Source organism: Anopheles marshallii, chromosome 3, assembly GCF_943734725.1.
Source record: "Anopheles marshallii chromosome 3, idAnoMarsDA_429_01, whole genome shotgun sequence".
Lineage (NCBI taxonomy): Eukaryota > Metazoa > Arthropoda > Insecta > Diptera > Culicidae > Anopheles > Anopheles marshallii.
This window is the reverse complement of record NC_071327.1, coordinates 46,435,653-46,456,623: the sequence shown is the minus strand read 5'-3', so window position 1 is coordinate 46,456,623 and position 20,971 is coordinate 46,435,653. Positions and strand designations below refer to the sequence as shown.

The window sequence follows — 20,971 nt, the reverse complement described above, 5'->3', positions numbered from 1 at the left end:
TTTTATCGATCGTTAAACTCTCTAGAGATTTGTATTCATCTATCGTTGCTTCAATCAGATGTATAATTAAGTTTAAAAAATGATATTAGAAGCTATACATATTTTTTTAGTCGTGAAGAACGGCCTGGTCATATTGGTAAAAGCTATGTTTTAGGGTAGAAAGTAATAAATAAATTAATAATTGAAACCTCCTTATGTATGTTGTGATCCAACCTGACCGAGCTGATTAGACCAGTTGCTCGTCGTTGACAGTCAAGCTGTCAACGTGTCGATGTGTAGGTGAAGGATCAGCTTGGCAGGTCAACGGTCCCAGGGTACGAGTAGAACGAGAGCGATGGCGCAATTTAGAGAGTTATGCTATCGGTCGATGTGCGCGCGCGTCCCGTTGGGATCTTATCTGTTTTACGTTTAAATATGGTTAAGTTCATAAATCCAACGCGTTCGCAGGGTTTTCATTGGTTTGATCACAAGATATCACGAACATTACACGAAACATAAAAATGTATATCAGACAAAGTTTAAAGTGTTGTAAAGTGTAAAACAATCTGATTCCTCTTTAACAACACCTGATCAACAAGCTTCGCCTACTAATATTGATGAAAACAAAAGTCGATCTCCTGAACCATCGGTTCCACAACAATCACCGGTTGTAGTGCAATCGTCCACATCCGTAATAGTAGCCGTAAACAACAGATAGTCTAATTATTGGCCAACGACGCTGTGACACTCGAATTACTGAAAAACTTAACCAACCACACGACAGCGGACAACGAAGCAGTTCAGTTTAGGCATACGGTATCCGAAATAGTCAAAAATGCAGCTCCAGAGAGGAGAAAGCATTTGTTTAACAAACTGATAGAAATTGTTCACACTCAATACACTTTTGTTCAAGATGGGTTACAATATGGACGTTCCATAATGCATCTTATGCAGAATATGGCCAAAGCTAAACGAAAGTCTACGTATCACGGTATTCACCGCGATCAAATGGACTAAAATATCTTAGAACATTACACAATTAATTCCACATAAGTTTAGTCGTTATTATGATTAGGTTATGAATGCATTTAACAGTATTGCATACATTGAGAACCGTTTGACCGATGGATCTCTTAAATATCTACAATAACAAAAGGACATGACTGCACACGTTGTTTAGAACTATACATTCTCGTTTACTTACACGAAACCAACACTGCAAAGTTGTATAAAATTCGTCAGTCGCTAAATATTTTGAGCGATAACATCAATCTCTCCTGCGGGATTAAAGCCAGTCGCAAATTTGTATCAACTCTTCGTACTACTGGTTTCAAAAGGTGTAAAATATATTCAAAATCCATTATGCATTTGATTGAATTATCAACTTCACATGACCACATGTAAATGCATATAGTAAATATAAATGTTTGTCGATATTTTGCTTTCTTTCTGCTTTATCTAATCGTTCCATGATAAAGAATTGATTGAATCAATACAGATCCACAATAGTTATCGCAAATATGAAAAATCTCTGTAGCAAAAATTTGTGATCAATGAAAAGCATTAATCAATGTTCGAAACTCGTTCGGCATTCGAATCTTTATTTGACCGCTATTTGACTGCAAAAACGCAGCTGCCTTTCGGTGCACATTGTCAAACTTCGGGTTTCTTTCTATCTACAGATTGTCGCACTAACACCATCTCACCATCAGTCTTGCTTGCAAAACAAGAAGAAGTGAAAATCTGCCGCGTCAAAAGCAAAACGTGCGTACGGAATTGGCGTACACTTCTGCAATTGATAATCTCGAAAGTGGTGCGTTTTCCGTGAAGCATTCAGTGGATTTGCTTCGTAGAACCAATAGAGCGTGTGACATATAAAAAAGTGGACAGTACAGTAGAATATCTTGACTGGGATAGAAACGCAGCACTGCCGTAACAATGGCTCCAGTAGAAAAGCAGGCCGATCAGGAATCGACGATTGAAGATCCGACCGTGGTCGAAAAGTACAAAATTGCCGGTGATATTGTGAATAGTAAGTGTTTATTTGTGAATTTACGCTCCAAAATCAAAGGCTTATCGTAAAACGGTGCCACAAATTGGCCCGCAAAACGTGCGTACGTTGCAGCTTCGATTGCATCTGGTGTAGTGTCATCGTCAGCTACCTTTTGCATGCCTACATCTGGTGAAAAAATGTCTTACCACCACATCCGAGCACGTGAACAAGACGGTGTTACACAAAACGCGCTCCGGTTTCCTGTCACAGGAAGCCACGTTTTCCGGAAAGGGACGTTTTGTTGCATTTACTGAAAGTACGGAAAAGTGAATGTTGGTGTTTTTCTTAATGTACACATTTTACTTTCACTTACCCCTTCGCCCTTTTGCAATGAGTCGAGAAGCCTGACATACCCGCTAACATGATAACGTACATCAATCTTTCATAACCTCTAAAATGTGTACTGCCCGCACATAAGCGAAATATGTGGATCATTTATTTGAAAAATGGTCGTGTTACACATTGTTTCCAGTTTAAAAATTAGCTGTTTACTGTATTCTATGTATTCAAACGTACTCTAAACGATGAGTGGCTTGGTATATATTTTTTTCTGTTTCTAGAAACTCTTCAAACAATAATCCGAGCATGTGTTGCTGGCGCATCAGTGAAAGAGATCTGCCTGAAGGGTGACAACATGATGGCGCAGGATGCGGAAAAGGTAAGTTTGTAAGAGGCGCACTTTTGATCGCTGATGTCATAATTGAAAAAATAACAATCCTTCAATGTTGGATATTAGTGCTGTTGGGTTTTGTGCAGTGTTAACAATGTGGGAACGAGGAGAGCATTGTGGCCGTATGGATAAGTCGCTTAATTTTGACTCCTTCGACTATTAACACAATGCGGCGTTTGCGCGAGTTCGAATCTCGTTCCCGAACACACCATAACCTTTCCAATGCGCTTTTCTATTTAGTAAAAAGAGTCAATTCTGTATGGGTGCTGTGTTTGTTTGTGTCCAATGATTAAAAATATCTTGAAGAGCCTAAATTCATACACTAGATAGTATCTGAAATTCCGCTGATCATACACAATGATATATGAGGACACATATATATATTTATATATAAACACACACATAAGATACTTTTTACTCTTACTCCACAGAATAGACATATTTTTTTACTCACTATTTCGAAGAACTGCGTTGTCATTATAACTAATTAATTTCGAAACTCCATTTTGACATCTATGTCCTTACTTTCTTTCCCTCACACTATTTGCTCGCATTCGTACCGCGCCGGCATGTTTTGCTGGGTAGAAATACAAAAATGAGGAAGACATGAAGAAGGGCGTCGCCTTCCCGACATGTCTCTCGGTGAACAACTGCATTTGCCACTTCTCTCCAGCGCGCAACGATCCGGACTATCTGCTGAAGGAGAATGACGTGGTCAAGATAGACATGGGGGCACACATCGATGGTTTCATTGCGGTCATGGCCCACACGATCGTGGTCGGTGCAACGCCGGAGAATAAGTGCAAGGGCCGGGCGGCCGACGTTGTCCTAGCGGCATATCACGCTAGCCAGGCCGCGCTTCGACTGCTAAAGGATGGCACCGGTAACTATGCTGTCACGGATGCGGTACAAAAAATCGCGTCCGACTTCAAGTGCAAACCGATCGAGGGTATGCTGAGCCATCAGCTGAAACAGTTCAAAATTGATGGCGAGAAGACGATCATCCAGAACCCAACGATTGCCCAAAAGAAGGAACACGAGAAGTGTGAGTTTGAGAAGTACGAAGTGTACGCGATGGATGTGCTCATCAGCACGGGCGAAGGACTCGGCAAGGAGCTGGATACCCGGGTCGCAATCTATAAGAAGACGGACGAAAACTATATGTTAAAGTTGAAAGCATCCCGTGCGTTCTTCGGAGAGGTAGGTACACATTGTAGCGCCATGGCAACGCAAGCCACTGCGTAGTGTAATGCTTTGACGGATTGGGATGGAAGTTTATGGCGGAGCTCTCGAGGTCCTGAGTTCAAATCCCAACACAAACAACTGCTGCAAAGAGAGAGTGAGGTTACCTTTGTGCGCAAAAATATTGTGATTGTAATCAAAAATCCTTTACCCAATGATTAGAACCTACGCACTCGAGGGATAATTCTCAAAGCTGGGAGAGTGATAAGGCTGTTTCCTCTATCTTTCAAATGAAGAATAGGCGAGAAAATATGTTCTACAAAACAATTTATACCGGAGTGTGTAACTACTGTTACGCGCAAGGAAGGTGTAAAGGTTTAGTTTGGGCGCATTTGATCTTCTCTGCATGTGAAAGTGGAGTAACAACTGTAAACTCAAAAGCTTTGCTGTAATGCCCAATGAGCAGTATAAGATTATGAGAGCTGAGGGTAAACGGATATACGATAATATCACACACACACAGTACACAGTGTTAGTCTAATATTTTTTTTTTATCACATTCTTCAAACATTAGTTCTAGTGCATATGGTTGATCTATGTTTGTTTCTATCTTTTTTCATTTTCTTTTTGTCACATGTTGCCACTACATAACATATAACAACCCCGCCAGGTTAAAAGGAAGTACGGCTCGATGCCTTTCAACTTGCGAAACTTCGAGGAAGAAGCGAAGGCCAAGCTGGGCGTCAACGAGTGCGTGGCGCATAAGATGGTTGAACCCTTCCAAGTATTATACGAAAAGCATAGTAAGTATGATGGTATGCGGAGAGATTCAATAAGTACTCAATATAGTAGGCAAGGAGAATTGCGTGTCGCTGTAGTTGCATAGGCTTCACGACCAGACACCTTGCCATAGCGAACCCGCGACTCTTGATGCCCCGTTTAGTTGTGTGGTGTTTCTTGCATAAAGGAGCCTGTGTTTATGGATGACTTTTGTATGAATGCTCACAGCTGGCCGTTGTTCACCGGTTAATCACATAATTAAGTAGGATTAAACAGGAAAAGGTTCAGAGTGTCGCACAGAGTAGTTTTCCAACAATAATGAAACATTTTCGTTTGAATAGTTTTTTGTGGAGCTGAAGAGCGCTCCTGAACTGGTAATTTATTTTTGAAACTAACACCGTATTTTTATCCTCCTTTCCATAGATGAATACGTTGCTCAGTTCAAATATACGGTGCTCATCATGTCCAACGGATTGAAAGTCGTAACAGGCCACCCGTTCGATGAGAGCTGTTACGAAAGCGAACACAGCGTACAAGATGAAGAGATGAAGAAGCTATTGGCGACGGAGCTGGTGCTGGGTAGCCATGGCAAGGATAAGAAGAAGCGACGTAGAAGGAACAAAAATAAGGCAGCGGCCACCGGCGGTGCCGAAGAAGATGCCGAGGGGGACAGTGGCGATGAGGAGGCGGATAAAAAGGATGCGAAACCATAACAGCAAAATATCGCTATTACGGCCACCGCCTTCACAGAGACGGCCTCAAGCTCGAGCATACAGAACCCGTTCCCCCTCCAATCCGTACTGATTAAAGTTTGATTCGGGTGCGTTATTCCGTATACAGCAATAGTTCGTACTTGTGCACACTGCCCTATACGAGTAAAGTGCGTAGCGCCCCAGGAAGGAGTGCCCTGTTCTTCTTCGTGTGAAATGTGCAGTGGTTCTAAAAATAGAACCCTGGTAAGGGAAAATCTTATAGCGCCACCTAGTGGGTGGTCCATCTAGCTAACGTGTGAAGGACAGCATGCGAACAGAATTGTTTTTGTCGCTTTTAGAAGGGGATAAAATGCGATTTAACTTAAAACGAATGTGTTTCTGTTTACTCTTACGAAATTCAATGTGTTCTTTTTGTTTTCTTTTCAAACGCACCAATCACTCTCAGCTGTGGTACGTTACAATCCTAAACCATTTGTAATATCCCCATGCATGACAAGACTATACTTTTGCCCTCGGTAGCGCAGAAGTTGTTCCAACAACCTTATGCTTATATGTTTTTTTAAAGTACTTCGTGTTAAAAACCCTCCGGCTAGGGAAAAACATCCCTAAATTTGTCAACTAAATTTTGTTATTTCTTTTAAAAAATAAATCAGATCCGTTGTCATACGATTGAGGGTTACTGTTTGTACAAACATTACGGATTCCACCGCTTGATGGTCCGAAACTATTGTTAAGACTTCTTTAAAACTTACGATTAACAGCACAGTTAAACAGTTCGATTACAACCCGTTTTTTTATTTCATACAATCAACAGTAAACGAACAAGCTTGGCGCCTTTCAAGTGCCTATTTCTTTGTCGTTGCTACTACCGGTGCGGGTTCCGCTTTCTGAGCTGGCTGTGCATCTAATGCCTGTTTGATAGCATCCGAACCCTTTTTGACTAACTGTCCTGCGTAGCAAGGAAGCCGATGAATGAAGTGGAACGTACTCTTCACGCCTTCATTGTAGTAATGTTTCGTCACGAAACATAGCTCTCCGCTGGAAGGCAGCGCTGGTATCTGGAATGTGAGCATGGTCAACCGTAAGTATTTTGTCCCATGAAGAAATGAAATGATCTGCCAAACAACAAACTCACATCCAACGGAATTTGTTTCTTTACGGAATCCAGATGTGGCTTCAGGGCGCTAGAGTAACGTTCGCACACATTTTCGGTATTTTCGTCCCATATACCTTCCTGTTTGCTGTAGTACACGGCACTACCACCGAGTCCAGTTTTAATTGCGAACCTAGGCAGATACAAGTTAGATACGAAGCAAATAAGTTAAAGCTACGGTACGAATGGGATACATAAATATATACTGTTTCGGCAAAGTACCTGAACATATTCGATTACGCTCGAAGCAGTCGAATACCCAGCGGTAGTCAGCAAAGTCCTAAACAAATCAAGGATTGTGGATTTGTTTTTTTTTATTTTACGTAATTTTTTACCAATTTCAAACGCCAACATCTGGCAGCTGTCTTGTGACTTCCAAAATGTGCGACCACTTCAAGCCGTTCCGTGGAAGACAAAATATCGAATATTCGTAGGAGTCGCAAAATATTACGAATATTCATTAAAACTGAATCCAAATAATTAAATGTAAATACTAACAAGAGAATTAAGCATGAGCAGTAACAGAAAAGTGGATTGTATCGAAATAAAAACAGAAAAAAAATCATTAAACTTTGAATCTAGTCGCGTAAACTGACACGTCCCCAAAAGTTGCTGAAATTACTGTGACAGATCTAGAAGCAGAACTTTATTGCGGAAAAAACTGAATCGGATATTTTTTGCTAAAAGGGAGATTGTGTAGCCCATGGAACTTTCGTACGTACGGATGCTAATTAGTAGCAGAACGGGACTTTTTTACCAAGATCATTTTGTAAAGAATACGTGAAAACAAAATTCCACTTCTGTCACCGTGCTGAACGCGAAAAAGAAGAAGAACAAACGTTTCAACACGCAAAGGGCCCCACAGTGCTTAGGTGTGGTTTTGTTTTGTCGCAAAAAAGAGATTCCCATTGGCGTCAAATTTCCGTGCTTATGGTGCGAATGGACAGTTTCTAGTATTCAAAGAAGTAGCATAGTATTTCCTTAAAACATATTTTCTATTTGCGTGTGGGTGTAAAACAATAGTGCACGATAATGACCGGACGACTTCCAGCTTGTGTGATCGATGTAGGAACTGGGTATGTGTCATCCTCTGTGATATGGCTCGACAAGTAGCCAAGAGCTAATCTCTACCTGGTGTTTAGCAATGAGTGAAATAGATAACCGAATGGGTTTCATTTCTTTCCAGCTACACAAAACTCGGCTTTGCGGCGAACAAGGAACCACAATTTATCATCCCATCCGCTATTGCGATCAAAGAGTCGGCCAAAGTGGGCGATCAGAGCGCCCGCCGTGTAACCAAGGGAGTGGAAGACTTGGACTTCTATATCGGCGATGAAGCGTTCGATGCGACCGGATACTCTGTAAAGGTATGAGTCATGATTGTTGCTTATGATCAAAATGATGATTAATGCAGCCTACGCTCTTTCCAGTACCCGGTTCGCCATGGCTTGGTCGAAGACTGGGACCTGATGGAACGATTTCTGGAGCAATGTATTTTCAAGTACCTTCGCGCAGAACCGGAAGATCACCATTTTCTGCTAACAGAGCCTCCGCTGAACACGCCGGAAAACCGTGAATACACTGCCGAAATCATGTTCGAAACATTTAACGTGCCGGGGTTGTACATCGCTGTGCAGGCCGTACTAGCTCTGGCTGCCAGCTGGGCATCCCGCCCAGTAGAGGAACGTACATTAACCGGCATCGTAGTGGACAGTGGAGATGGTGTGACACACGTTATTCCCGTGGCGGAAGGATACGTGATCGGTTCATGCATTAAGCACATTCCTATTGCGGGTCGCAACATTACCTCGTTCATTCAGAGCTTGCTGCGTGAGCGTGAGGTAGGTATTCCGCCCGAGCAGAGTTTGGAGACGGCCAAAGCGATCAAGGAGCGATACAGCTACATCTGTCCGGACATTGCAAAAGAGTTTGCAAAGTACGACGCGGAGCCAACCAAGTGGATGCGCCACTACGAGGGCATCAATGCCATTACGAAGCAACCTTTCGGTGTGGACGTCGGTTATGAGCGTTTCTTGGGGCCGGAAATTTTCTTCCATCCCGAGTTTTCGAATCCGGACTTTACGACACCGCTATCGGAGATCGTGGACACGGTCATACAAAACTGCCCGATTGATGTGCGAAGACCGCTGTATAACAATATCGTGCTGAGTGGTGGATCTACCATGTTCCGAGATTTCGGTAAGTATGCAGCTGATTGTTCAAAAACTGTTCGCGGAACTTCTCAACACTAATTGCCTCTTTTCCAATTGTACTCGTTTAGGACGTCGCTTGCAGCGCGATATTAAGCGCAGCGTTGATGCCCGGCTGAGAATTAGTGAAAATCTTAGTGAAGGAAGAATAAAGGTAAGGAACAAAACGATTCGGTAGGCATGGTACTAATTTACCGTGATATTGTAAAACCATTTTAGCCAAAACCTATCGATGTGTCGGTCATATCCCATCACATGCAGCGATATGCCGTATGGTTCGGGGGCAGTATGCTAGCCTCTACGGTAAGAACCACCTTTGTGTTTCCATCATATTTTGTGCGTATTTTTATGTTATCATTTAATTCTCTGCCTTAGCCTGAATTTTATCAAGTGTGTCACACGAAAGCTGCCTACGAAGAGTATGGACCTGGTATATGCCGTCACAATCCAGTGTTCGGAACCATGACATAGACGACATGCAAAATGTGAATACCTTCGGCTTACCCCCATCTAACGTAATTGAATGGTAGAACGTGGTTAAACCGAACCACAAAGCTGCATGAAAAGGACTTCAAGTCTGTTCTAGAACATTATTTACCAAAAGTAATCCACGTATGATCGTAGCCCGTTACGTTAGTTTGCTTCGAGTGCAAACCGGCGAAAGTAAGAATAAGTCCGCGATATGGATGCATTTTAAACATTTATTATTTTATACCTTCTTTATTCGATCGACCGAGTTCCGTTGTGCAAAAGGTATTCGTTGCCTAGCAATTAGTTTATTTGTTGTTTTTTGTAGCCCATGGATGTCATCTGTCGTTGCTAAGAAAACTAATTCACGAAATAGGATAAATAGTTACGAACAGTGCAACAAGGGGCAATAATTTCATAGACCTAATTAAAACTACATTGGGCAATTTTTGGAGCATGTCCATTTCTCTGAATTACACTTTGGTGCAATAGATCCATCCCGAAAATAGATTACCAAAATCGTTGTTTACGTTGATAATTGATACTACCAATGTGAGCTACTGTACTATTTTTTGAGTGATTAAACACAATTTTCTACATGAAAAAAAAACATCGGTAGGGAAACAAAGCAATAGCGTACGCACGATCTGCTAGTATTGTAACATTGAACAAAACAATTTAATACCTTCCATCGGAATAGACAGTATTGTACGCTTTTTACATACCCCGTTCATCATTTGTTGCCTAATTTCAGTAGGGAGTTTCGCTCGTCTGAAGACTGACTTTTTTCGCTCTGGTGGAACTAGTTTTCAGCAAATGTAATTCAAGAATGCACGTAATTCGATAATAAAGTTACGTTACGATCCTTAATTCGTTGTGTTTTAAAACAATCAATGGTAAACGTATGCATCGAAAGAAGTGGAGATAAGAAGTGTTTAATTGCGAGCCAACACGATGTCATGTTAGTATTTTTTTACGCATAATACAGTTACAGTTGAAATCATGCAATTTTTTTTGTAATCCATTATTTAACTTTGGTGTTTCTAAACAATCGAATGTGTATGTTAAGTATGGATATTATAAAAAATTATAAGTATGAAATTACAATTTTATGTGCGTTCCATCGGTAATATCTATTTCATATACGTAACCTCATTCGTCGAACTGATTGTACAGGCTTTAATGAAGTCTTATCTTTTCTTATCATTACGATTCGCGTGTGATAACACTATGACTAACATGGTTGGTGTGTATCAATGGAAAACACTATTTTCTGGCATTCGGAGGCGTTCGTCATTACACTTTCATCTTAAGTTGAAGATTCTTCTTTTGTGCAGGATCAAATTGAAAAGTCTGAGCCCCATGCAAAACTAACCCTTTTAGGCAGATCATAGAAATAAACATTTATTTTAATAAATTTTGCGATTTTGAGCACGTGACAACTTCTTTGCACCTCATGTTTCTGGTTCTTTGTTTCTTTTATACGTTTTTGAAATTTGAATCCTAGACTATATAACTATAATAATGAAATTTTATATATCCAGCGTGGATATGTTTCGTGAAATCTAGCGAAAGTATTAATAAAAGTCCATCAACTGTGGAGTTTTGCAACGAACGCAAAATATTTGTTTTTTGCTTTATATTTTGACAATTGTGAATCCGTCAACCAGCATTGAACGTTTCGGACAACTTGCTCTTTACACACCTTGGCTGTCATATGGAATGCAACTAGCTGCCTCTTTCACTCCTACACGCAACGATGGTTCTGCTGTGTGCAACATAACAGGATTGGTTCTGTCATCAGCTCTTCCATGTATGGTGATCGCGACCCGAAAGCTGCAGTAGAATTTGGTAACAATTGCAGACAAATTTGCTCTCTAGACGCTTTCTACCTGCTGGAATCCAGTGCAAAGATGGTTCGAATGTGCGGGAATGTGCGGTGTAGTGAACGCATCTGAGTGCGAGTGCAGTAGCAAAGCGTTCTTTGGTGATTAATTGGTTGGTTCAGCCTTTTGTCTGGTTCCATTGCGACAGTGGGCAGCTCAAATCGAATCGAATACCAGGGGAACAATACTAAAAGCAACAAACAACGTGAAGTTCCGTCGTAATCCCCGTATCGATGTATTGCCACTTTCGCCTTATACGTTTCGACGGCGGCGTTGGAAAACAGTGTACAATATTGAACCTACGGAAGCTTCATATCGTCTGTTCCGCTGCATGAACCTCATTCCACACCTCGTGTGAGGGGCAATAACAATAAGTAGAACACCGTGAGCGTACGGCGCTTTAAGGTTTCTCACAAGTGTTCGCATGTAGAATCCAAGCAATCTGCAACCTTGCCCACTACGCGCAGTGTTTCGCTTTGCGTTCGTGCGTGAACGTATGTGTTTGAACACGCTTCGATTGGGTGCGATTTGTTATTACTGTTCTTGTGTAGTGTCATTTTTGAATCGGGTTTTATTCGCTATTTGCTGTGGCGAAAAAAATGTCTTGTATTAGCTTAGTGTCACTAAAGCAATATATAGGTGGGTGGTGGAGTTGGAGAACGAAAGAGAAGGTGCAAAATTGTGTATCGAAGGTCAATACGCGTGTCGCGACGGGTGCGTTTCACTAGTGATAAAAAGGCTGTTGCTGCAAATTCCTATCGAATCGCAACCCCGTTTGCTTTGCACTGCATACAAAGGCATTCAGCATTGACGTTGTCGTTACTTCGCATTTCTGTCTGTTATTGGCGACTGATTCGCGCAAAAGTTATTTCTTTCCTTCCTTTAATTTCTTACCACCTTTCTTTAAATTTTGTCCAAAAAAACATAGCACTGTCGACAGCCATTGTGAGCCAAGATCCCTCCTCAAAAATACTCACTACCAAGATTCCGAAGTTTAAACAGATACTGTATTTCCGGGTTTTTTTTGCGTGAAAGCACGTCTATTTCCAGCCTCGTCCACAGTGTCCCAGTGATGAGTGATGACGACCGTCAAATAGAATGTGTTTTTGCAGTGCGCCGAATGAACGAACCGCATCCGGCGGTTTCTGATGCAGACTGTTCGCAGTAGGCCGTGTCGGATGTTGTGTTTTATGTAAAAAAGAAAACCATGCTGCGGCATTTGTGTAGTGGAAAAGTGTAGTTGAATAATCTAGCCGTGTGTGTATGCTGCATTTTGTTGTATCGGTTCGTCATCCTGCAGTCATCCTCTTTATACTGCGTGCTTATTTGTTTGGCTTGCTAATCTGGTAAGGAATACACATTCGCACCCGCAACATTAAACGCAATACCGTTGGCCTTAGAAATCATTGATCTGACCTACACATTTATTGATGTGTTTACTTATTTGCATGCCTCCATGAGTCATAGCACATTGCTATGTTATTGTTGCTATCCTCGTCTTTCGTATATTTGTTGTATTACCACAAACCATCTGCGCTGCCTAGTTATATCGATTGCTCCCCGGCGCGTACAACCTTGTCACGTTTTATTGTTTCTTTCATTTCACTTAATATTTCATTTAAACGCAGTGCTCTAGTAAAGGCACAGCATTGCACACAAACTGTAGAAAACAACATTAACTCCTTCGTCTACTTGAATCCCGAATTTCATGACATGTAGTTAAGCTAGACATTAATGGAAATGTTTCAATTAGTATACCTTTTACTTGTTATCCTCTCTACCATGGTGTTCGACAACTCTCGGGGTCGACATTTGATCCAGGTTGCTAAATAGGTTGCTATGATAGTTACCACCAATGAAGGAAAAAACCCTGTGACCCGGTTACTTGTGCGGTTGCGGATCCTTGTGCCTATTGTATAAACTAGGGCAAATTTGTGTTTCTTCCCTGCCAACGTCGAAGTTAGTTGCAATACCAATAGGGTCACGGTATTTTATGAAGATAGTTAACTATGATTATAGCCTGCATTGTACGCTATTTGTTGTGGTCATTCCGTCCTTATTTTTTACTGTTTTAAATCTAAAGTATATAAGGAAGTCATCAAAGTGGTTTAAGCTCTTAAAATGTACCAGAGGTCGATTGAAAACATAGTAAATAACACATTCCGCACGTCACGTACACTACGTTTCATCGGCAACGTCGGATTATTTCGCATATGGTTATCAATACGAGATATCGAATTGCGGACTCTTTAGAGGCCCCTTCACGGGCAGTGTGAAGTAATTTGTAAATTACTGTGCCCAGTAATGGGTGGTATTATCGTTATACGTCACATCCGTGTATAAGTTCTTCGTTATCTACATTTGTTTTATTGTCCTAAAAATAATGAGTGTGTGTTGAGATAATGGCGAACAAAAATACGTTTTTCATCGTTTCCAATCGAACTGAACAGCCGTTGATCTATATTGGCAAAACATGGGCTAGTGGAAGTTTTGTGCTTTCGAATGTTGCCTGGTTTGATTGAAAAGTATTCTCATTCCTCTATCAACAAACGTCAGTTAGGTTGGTACACGGAAAAAAAACTCTTCGTTCGGGGCACGTACTTAGGGAAAGCAAGTCTATAAAAATAGTATTGCCGTCCTGGCAAATGTTAGGCTCTGCCTATAGAGGAACCCACTCCCCGAGAAATTGTATCGACGGTATTCCCCGTCCAATGACAAAACCGTGTAATTAGCGAAAGGTGTCGAAAATACTCACGTGCTGCTTCTCGTGAAGCTGCCAAGATTTTCACGTAGCATTGTCCCAGTTATACTCCGTATGTTTCGACTAGATATTCTAATTTGAACATGTCACACTAAAGCCGTTATTGGAGGCTTCAATTTGGTATATATTGACATGCCTATCAACAATGATGATTATCGTTCTATTGAGGAGGTGGGACGATTATTATAGTGCAATGTTTAATTATCCGTAAAGCAATAACTAAAATGTATTTATTAAAAAATCAAAGGTTTCAATGTAAATTTTATTTATAATATATCAACTTCAAATCGCATAGTCAAATTTGTCTTTTACAGATCCTTTTTCCCATTCCCATCCTTTTTTCCCATTAAATACTTTTAATTTTGTCTTTTCCCCATTACGTTACAATAATGTTCGTTGACGCTATGGCATTGCGGTGCTGTTTTTGGGCCTCTTGTAGCTTTACGAATAGCTAAATAGGTCGAAATTAGTTTCCGAAAAATCGGAGTTCATCGCAGTGCTCATTTTTGGCTTTGCCGCAACATTTGCATGTATGTCGATGTCTAATATAAGAAGCACTGGAATCATCATCATAACACAAGGAAAGCCAAAAGACTATCTTAAGCGTCCAAAATTAATCCATTTTATTAGACTTTGCGGTCTTCCAATTCGGTTTGTGTTCACAGTCGGCATTTGGCAATTCGAACCGTAACCAAAACATAACATCCAGATCAATCGCACCGATTGTTTATTTATTTATAGACCATCTGTACTATATTCGAACAACTACCAATTGCTAGCATCTGGTGTGCAAAATTGTAAGAAATAGAGCAAAATCATTCAATTTATATTAATCGCAATTTGACAGTAATTAAGACAGTAATGAAAAAATATTGATTGCAAAACAAACATCACATGTAACGGAGCTAACAATAGAATGCAAATGATTTAGTTATTTAATAACAGATACAAAAATATTTAAAAGATATATTATGATAAATATTTTGAATGTACACCAGGGTTAAGATTAAAATAGACCTATGAATTAACAGTGTTGTAGAATTGGCTCGGGACATAGATTAGAGGGGCAAGGTAATATTCTAAAAGGAAAAACAAATATCCATCACCACCACCCGATTGTTGTTTGATTTTATTCTATCGTTCGCAATTAAATATTATCTATAATCAGGAGAGAGGGCACACGACTACGCCTCGTCGGGTGATGGAAGCTGTTTGTTTTTCATTATTTTTTTTCGTTTTTGTCTTTATTATAGAAATGTAGTGCAATCTATAACTGCTTAGACATGTTCGTCGAGAAATCTACCGAAAGGAACCATAGTAGTCAACAGACACCCGATCCCGTATAAAAAGAAGACTCATCCTAGTAGCAGCAGCTATTGCTATGCCAACAAAAAAACTATTGCTTAGCAACGCCCTGACCTGAGCATCAGACCATCAAGCATCCTATAGTTGATATGGTTGTGTGTAAGGTGATGTAAAACCTGGGAATTTTCCATCTTCTGTAGGTAAAAGATAGTTATTAGTAGGAACTATCCGAGTCTGAGAATAGTAACGCAAGACATAGACAAAAACTCCCGAGCTCAAACGTAGAAAATGGCTCCGAGTCAGAAGGTGACGAAAAAATGGGAAATCTTTGCCGGGCGGAACAAATTCTTCTGCGACGGATACTTGATGACGGCACCAAACTCGGGCGTGTTTTACTTCACGGTCATACTGATTACCGCAACGAGTGGATTATTTTTCGTGTTTGAGTGAGTATAGCGTAGAATTTCAAGTAGCCGAAGCCCGAGAAATTTATGTTCTTTTTTTTTTCTTTACATTTGCTTTACTTGCAGCTGTCCATTTCTGGCACAACGAATCACACCAGCAATTCCCATCATCGGTGGTATACTGTTCATTTTCACGCTAAGCTCCCTGTTTCGGACGGCTTTCAGTGACCCTGGCATCATTCCACGTGCATCACAGGACGAGGCGGCTTACATCGAGAAGCAGATCGAGGTGCCGAACTCGCTCAACAGCCCCACCTATCGGCCACCACCCCGCACCAAGGAGGTCTTCGTGAAAGGACAAACGGTGAAGCTCAAATATTGCTTTACGTGTAAAATCTTCCGACCACCACGGGCCTCCCACTGCAGCTTATGTGATAATTGCGTTGATCGATTCGATCATCACTGTCCGTGGGTGGGTATTACGAGTCAACGATAAAATTTGTCTAGCCGGAAGTATTTACGATTCGTTTGCTCATTTTCGTATGTTTTTTTTTTTGCAGGTTGGCAACTGCGTTGGTAAGCGAAACTATCGGTTCTTCTACATGTTCATCGTCTCGTTGGCATTCCTAGCAGTATTCATATTTTCTTGCACAACGACTCACATAGTAATGTGTAAGTGTCCTTACGTTGCGATTAGTTCACACCCAAACACTCTATCAATATTTCTTCTACGCGGTGTCAAATATGTCGATCATAACTAATAATTATGTTTTCCCTCTCATCTTACCTTCCAACACAGTATTAAAGGAAGATACCCAGTTCATTGACGTCGTCAAGCGGACTCCTTCCAGTGTGATAATAGCGATAATTTGTTTCTGTTCGGTGTGGTCTGTTATCGGGTTGGCTGGATTTCACACTTATCTTACTACGAGTGATCAAACAACGAATGAAGATGTACGTATCTAAACAAACGCTGCCGGCACACATAATACAGTGTACGATTTGTATTGTGAAGTACAGTTTTACTATAATTCCATTTCCTTGTTGTTATTTTCACAGATAAAAGGTTCATTCAGCTCAAAGGGTGGCCAGCAGGCAATAAACCCGTATTCGCAGAGAAACATTTGCTTAAACTGTTTTCACATACTGTGCGGCCCGATAACACCCTCGCTGATTGATCGGTAAGGCGTTGGATAGCAATCTTTAAGCAGGAGTAACAACGTATTTGGTTCATTGGTTTTTGCGATTTATTTTAGGCGCGGTATCGTTACGGACGAGTATCGGACGCAAATGCAGGCGACAGATAAATACAATAGTGCCACTGTACCACCGTTGGTTGTGATGCAGCCAGGAATGGACACACTCAACAAACATTACAGTTTGGATGTAAGTTGTTTTTTTTTTACTTAGTTGTACAGCTTGTTCATATTACTTTCAGTACTCATTAGCTGAATTGTTACAATGTTGTTAGTTTTGTACAAACAAAATGTGGTGCTGATAATAATACTACCAAGGATTTGTTATAATAATCTTAACATAACGTTACCGAAAGTGTTACCCGAACTGTACTTAATTACATTTTTATTTTTTAGCATGAATTGCAAAACGCCACCAATGGAGGAGGTGTAGGTGGCAATGGGGTGTACCGGCAGCGGAGCTACGATAACTTACAAAACGGTAAGTCGACATCACCGGTTTCTTCTTCAATTAACAACGGTGTATTCACTAACCTAAACCATCTGAATGTAACTAACTCGAATTATGCAACAGCAGCAACTTCTGCTAATGCCGCTAATACTGCGACTAAAACGAATTTAAACAACCATCCTCCAACACTGAACCATCTGCAACCTTCATCACAATCTACACCTCAATATAATAATTTATCCTTATCTTACGTGAACCTTTCGCCAAAACAACCGCAACAACCACATCCGTACCACCATTCGGTGAAATGCAATCTTCTCAATCTCAATCACTCGCATAACACTTCCAACAACAATACCATCAACCACTCGTCCTCTAACAACGCGTCCTTCCGCAATCGCCACAACCACCAACAACGCCAACTGTTGCCATCCTCCACGACCACTACTAATATCTCGAACCATGCAAACAACTACGCGACGTTCGATCGAACACCAATCGATCGTTCCGGGTACGATCTTTCTTCCTGCGCGGCTACGGTGTCATTGCAATCGTTGCTACCTAACCATGTTTCCGACACACCAGTTCCGATTCCAACTAATTTCAAATACTTTGCACCGCAGTCAAAGTATAATAGTGCCAGTGGGACAAACATTGGTAATGGTGCTGGCAGCACATATTGCTACAGCGATCAGAGTCAGCTGTTAGGGTCATCACTCGGTGGTGGATTATCTCCCTCTACGGTGCTGCTGAGAGGTGGTATCGGTAGTGGACCGATGCCGCTGCTAAAGAGCCAATCTGAATTTCTTCACCACACACAACATGTGCTACATCCTTTAACATCGAATGGGGCCAGCAGTGTTTCCCAGCAGCAGCTGCTCCAGCAAAAAACGCAACCAATGCATATGATGAGCTTGAACATGACACTACCCCGTTATCCATACCATCGGAATCGAGCGATCGGTATTCGCAAATCATCTCATGATCTGCAGTTTCCAATATATCAGCATCATCCGCTAGAAGATGGTAAGCAAACGATGTACGGTAGCAGTGGCACTTATAATTCGGGCCCATACTGTTTGGGCAATGTGCCGGATAGTAGTACGAACAGCTTAAACAATCACTTCAATCCGGCGGCCAACGCACCTCCGCCAATCGTGATTCCGTACAGTAACGGTTTAATGTTAAAAGATTCGTCAGCCTCGTCGTCATCGTCAGGCGGTTCTTCATCCACCTCCGCTTCGACCGCTACCATATCGTCCAATTCAACATCTTCCGCTACCTCATCGCTTGATCGACGCTGCCGAAGCAATCTGCTCCCATCCGGTTCGGGATCCGGTTCGTATCTAGCAAGTTATGATACGATCACTACGCTCTCGGATCACCAACAACAGCAGATGGTACAACAACAGGTACAGCAACGACAAAATGTTGTCCCGCACACCTGCCCAAATAGTCCACGGACGATCCGCTGTGGTAGTCCTAGTTGCAGCAGTGAGTTGGATCCGATGCTACACTCGAAACCGAGCGGAGGTGGCAAGCAACACACTAGCGGGGCATATCATCGCCATCGACACCATCAGCAACAAAATGGAGGATACACCAAATTCTATCGCAAGCCATCTTATCAAATTAAATCTTCCCAATCGCCTACACCACCGCTGGCACTGCAGTCGCCCTTGACCGGTCCAACGACATTTGGTAACAATGGGCCAGGAACCAATCCCGTGTCACCGGCTCTTTCGTTTAGCCAATTTAGTCCCAGTTTCTGGAGTGCGAACACGTGTGTTTCGTCGAGCAATCGGAGCAGTATGCTAAGTGCGGCTAGTACATTAGGTGGCAGCAGTACGCCGTATGTGGAATGTACGAACGGTATGAATGTGAGTGATGGTGGTGGAAGTGGAGTTGGCGGAGGTGGCATGGGTGGACAAGGCACAGGTGGCACTGGAGGAGGAGGAGGCGGAGGAGGAATAGGAAATGGAGGAGGAGGAGGAATGGGAAACAATACCGGTAATAATAGTCCGTACGTACAGCGGCGTGGCGGAAGCGACAAGCAGCGCTTCTCAAACGTTTTCGAGTATCAGTTTAACAATTTCGATCTCAACTCGATACATGAGGATGCTACGAACGAAACCTAGCATATACTACATTTTTAGTTTTGTAATTTTTTATAATTTCACATAATGCTCTCCGCAACCGTATTACAATTTCATTTACATTTGACCAGTCATGCAAAGGAAAACACTCCATTGCAAATGATGAAATGAGTTAAGATTTTAGTCTTTCTAGCGCAGCTTCATTGCACAGGCCTATGCTTGTATTATTTGGTTTTGTTGTTTGGGCACATTGATTTGTCATATTACATGTTTTGCTCTCCAGTGTGTTTGTCACGAATGCACTTGGGATTTTCCTTTATTTTGCTGTTGGTATATATGCAACACAATGTCGAACTATTTTGTTACGTCGACAACATTAACATCTTTGATGAATAATCACTTTACAATTTTGTTGTTATAGGAAGGAAATGTTGTATTTTAAAATTGAAAACCTTATTATTTTGTTTATGTTGAGTAGTTTAGCAAACTCTCTAGAGTTTAATAATAATATAACAAAAGATGACATACAGCTGTTTGTATGTCTAAATTTAGGAAGAAGAGAGAAAGAGAGGACAAAGGATGAAAAAGATATAGAAGAAGTAATAATTTTTGTTTTGTATTTAATAATTATAATTGAAAAGTTACGATCAAGTCATATTCAGGATAAAACATCTTTTATCAAGTCAAAGCCCCAAATAGTTACATTAATATGCATAAGGCAAAAAAATGTGAAGGAAAAATTACAAAAATCCTAAAAATGTATCAATCGTTCGAACATTCTACACTTCGGCATAACTTTAGTAAATGATAGTTCTTATTTTCTGCTCGAAAAAAAAAACCAATTAGTTGATTTGGTACATCATGGCAAACGAATGTTACGGTTTTATAAACGTTCATGAAAGACATCCTGAGTTACTTTCGTTTCGTTTTATGGTATTGCTTTGTTCGCTAGTAAGGAAATCACACACAAGACACACAATTTCGTCAGAGTATTGTTTCTTATCAAAGTCATACTTGTGTTTTTTTTGTACAAATTATTTCGTCGTATTTGTTTCTAGTTTTGCTTTACGTTGTGCAAGTAGTATTTTTGTGCTGGCAAAAATAAAAAAAAAGAATTTTAAAAATATGTTGAGCAGGATCCAAATTACATAGAGCATTACATCGTTTTTTCTTAAAAAGAAACAACATACACACACAGTTATTGTATATTTGTGATACGGAAACCAAATGTTCGCCACGCCTTTTAAAGGACAGCATCGCATGGTAAAAAATGTCATACATAAATTGTTAGATTTATGAAAGTTCCTTCTAAAGGAATATAATGTGAAAACCTGACCATTGTTACAAGATCTTCCAGTTACAAATGTGGACCGAGTTGTTGTTTTTGTTTTTGTTTAATGGGTTTTTGTATACAGTTATGTTCGGAAAAAAATTCTAAAAAAATTGTCACTAACGAATTCTATCTTAAAATAGCTCATAAATACTTGTTTACTAGCTTTGTTGCCTATACACATGTGTTGTTAACGTAAGCAGCTTGAATCTCTCGTTTCGTATAGTATCTTAACTAAGAAACAATAGACAAAACAGCACACATTTATCCTTACTGGGTGTTGATCTACACGCTTAATGGGAAATATGTAAAAAAGAACAGAACGCGAATCAAA

The 20,971-nt window shown here is 40.8% G+C and overlaps 4 protein-coding genes across 4 annotated transcripts; 3 read left to right on the top strand and 1 right to left on the bottom strand.

The window, feature by feature from the left end:
- Positions 1 to 1,917: 1,917 nt before the first annotated feature.
- LOC128713374 (proliferation-associated protein 2G4) lies at positions 1,918 to 5,377 on the top strand. Its single transcript, XM_053808231.1, has 5 exons — positions 1,918 to 2,011; positions 2,593 to 2,690; positions 3,288 to 3,902; positions 4,555 to 4,687; positions 5,088 to 5,377. The coding sequence occupies exons 1-5, from the start codon at positions 1,918 to 1,920 to the stop codon at positions 5,375 to 5,377; spliced, it is 1,230 nt and encodes a 409-aa protein (XP_053664206.1).
- An 845-nt stretch (positions 5,378 to 6,222) lies between these two features.
- Positions 6,223 to 6,665, bottom strand: LOC128714591 (MICOS complex subunit MIC13 homolog QIL1; the record flags this gene model as incomplete). The annotated part of the gene is made up of 2 exons (XM_053809463.1): positions 6,223 to 6,435; positions 6,513 to 6,665. Coding segments are annotated over 2 exons (366 nt in total), but the record flags the coding sequence as incomplete, so codon positions are not given.
- Positions 6,666 to 7,562: 897 nt separating this feature from the next.
- Positions 7,563 to 9,211, top strand: LOC128715328 (actin-related protein 3). Its single transcript, XM_053810211.1, has 6 exons — positions 7,563 to 7,606; positions 7,717 to 7,897; positions 7,961 to 8,729; positions 8,812 to 8,894; positions 8,960 to 9,043; positions 9,116 to 9,211. The coding sequence occupies exons 1-6, from the start codon at positions 7,563 to 7,565 to the stop codon at positions 9,209 to 9,211; spliced, it is 1,257 nt and encodes a 418-aa protein (XP_053666186.1).
- Positions 9,212 to 15,448: 6,237 nt separating this feature from the next.
- Positions 15,449 to 19,349, top strand: LOC128711121 (uncharacterized). The gene is made up of 8 exons (XM_053805986.1): positions 15,449 to 15,606; positions 15,691 to 16,036; positions 16,125 to 16,236; positions 16,364 to 16,518; positions 16,624 to 16,745; positions 16,821 to 16,950; positions 17,157 to 17,241; positions 17,797 to 19,349. The coding sequence occupies exons 1-8, from the start codon at positions 15,449 to 15,451 to the stop codon at positions 19,347 to 19,349; spliced, it is 2,661 nt and encodes an 886-aa protein (XP_053661961.1).
- Positions 19,350 to 20,971: the final 1,622 nt, after the last annotated feature.

Coding starts and splice junctions, on each gene's coding strand:
- LOC128711121 (XM_053805986.1), top strand. CDS start 15,449: ATGGCTCCGAGTCAGAAGGTGACGAAAAAATGGGAAATCTTTGCCGGG. Junction 16,237..16,363: donor AACGACTCACATAGTAATGT/GTAAGTGTCCTT, acceptor CTTCCAACACAG/TATTAAAGGAAGATACCCAG. Junction 17,242..17,796: donor CTACGATAACTTACAAAACG/GTAAGTCGACAT, acceptor CCGACACACCAG/TTCCGATTCCAACTAATTTC.
- LOC128715328 (XM_053810211.1), top strand. CDS start 7,563: ATGACCGGACGACTTCCAGCTTGTGTGATCGATGTAGGAACTGG. Junction 7,898..7,960: donor CGACCGGATACTCTGTAAAG/GTATGAGTCATG, acceptor CGCTCTTTCCAG/TACCCGGTTCGCCATGGCTT. Junction 8,730..8,811: donor TACCATGTTCCGAGATTTCG/GTAAGTATGCAG, acceptor GTACTCGTTTAG/GACGTCGCTTGCAGCGCGAT.
- LOC128713374 (XM_053808231.1), top strand. CDS start 1,918: ATGGCTCCAGTAGAAAAGCAGGCCGATCAGGAATCGACGATTGAAGAT. Junction 2,012..2,592: donor TGCCGGTGATATTGTGAATA/GTAAGTGTTTAT, acceptor TTCTGTTTCTAG/AAACTCTTCAAACAATAATC. Junction 3,903..4,554: donor CCCGTGCGTTCTTCGGAGAG/GTAGGTACACAT, acceptor CAACCCCGCCAG/GTTAAAAGGAAGTACGGCTC.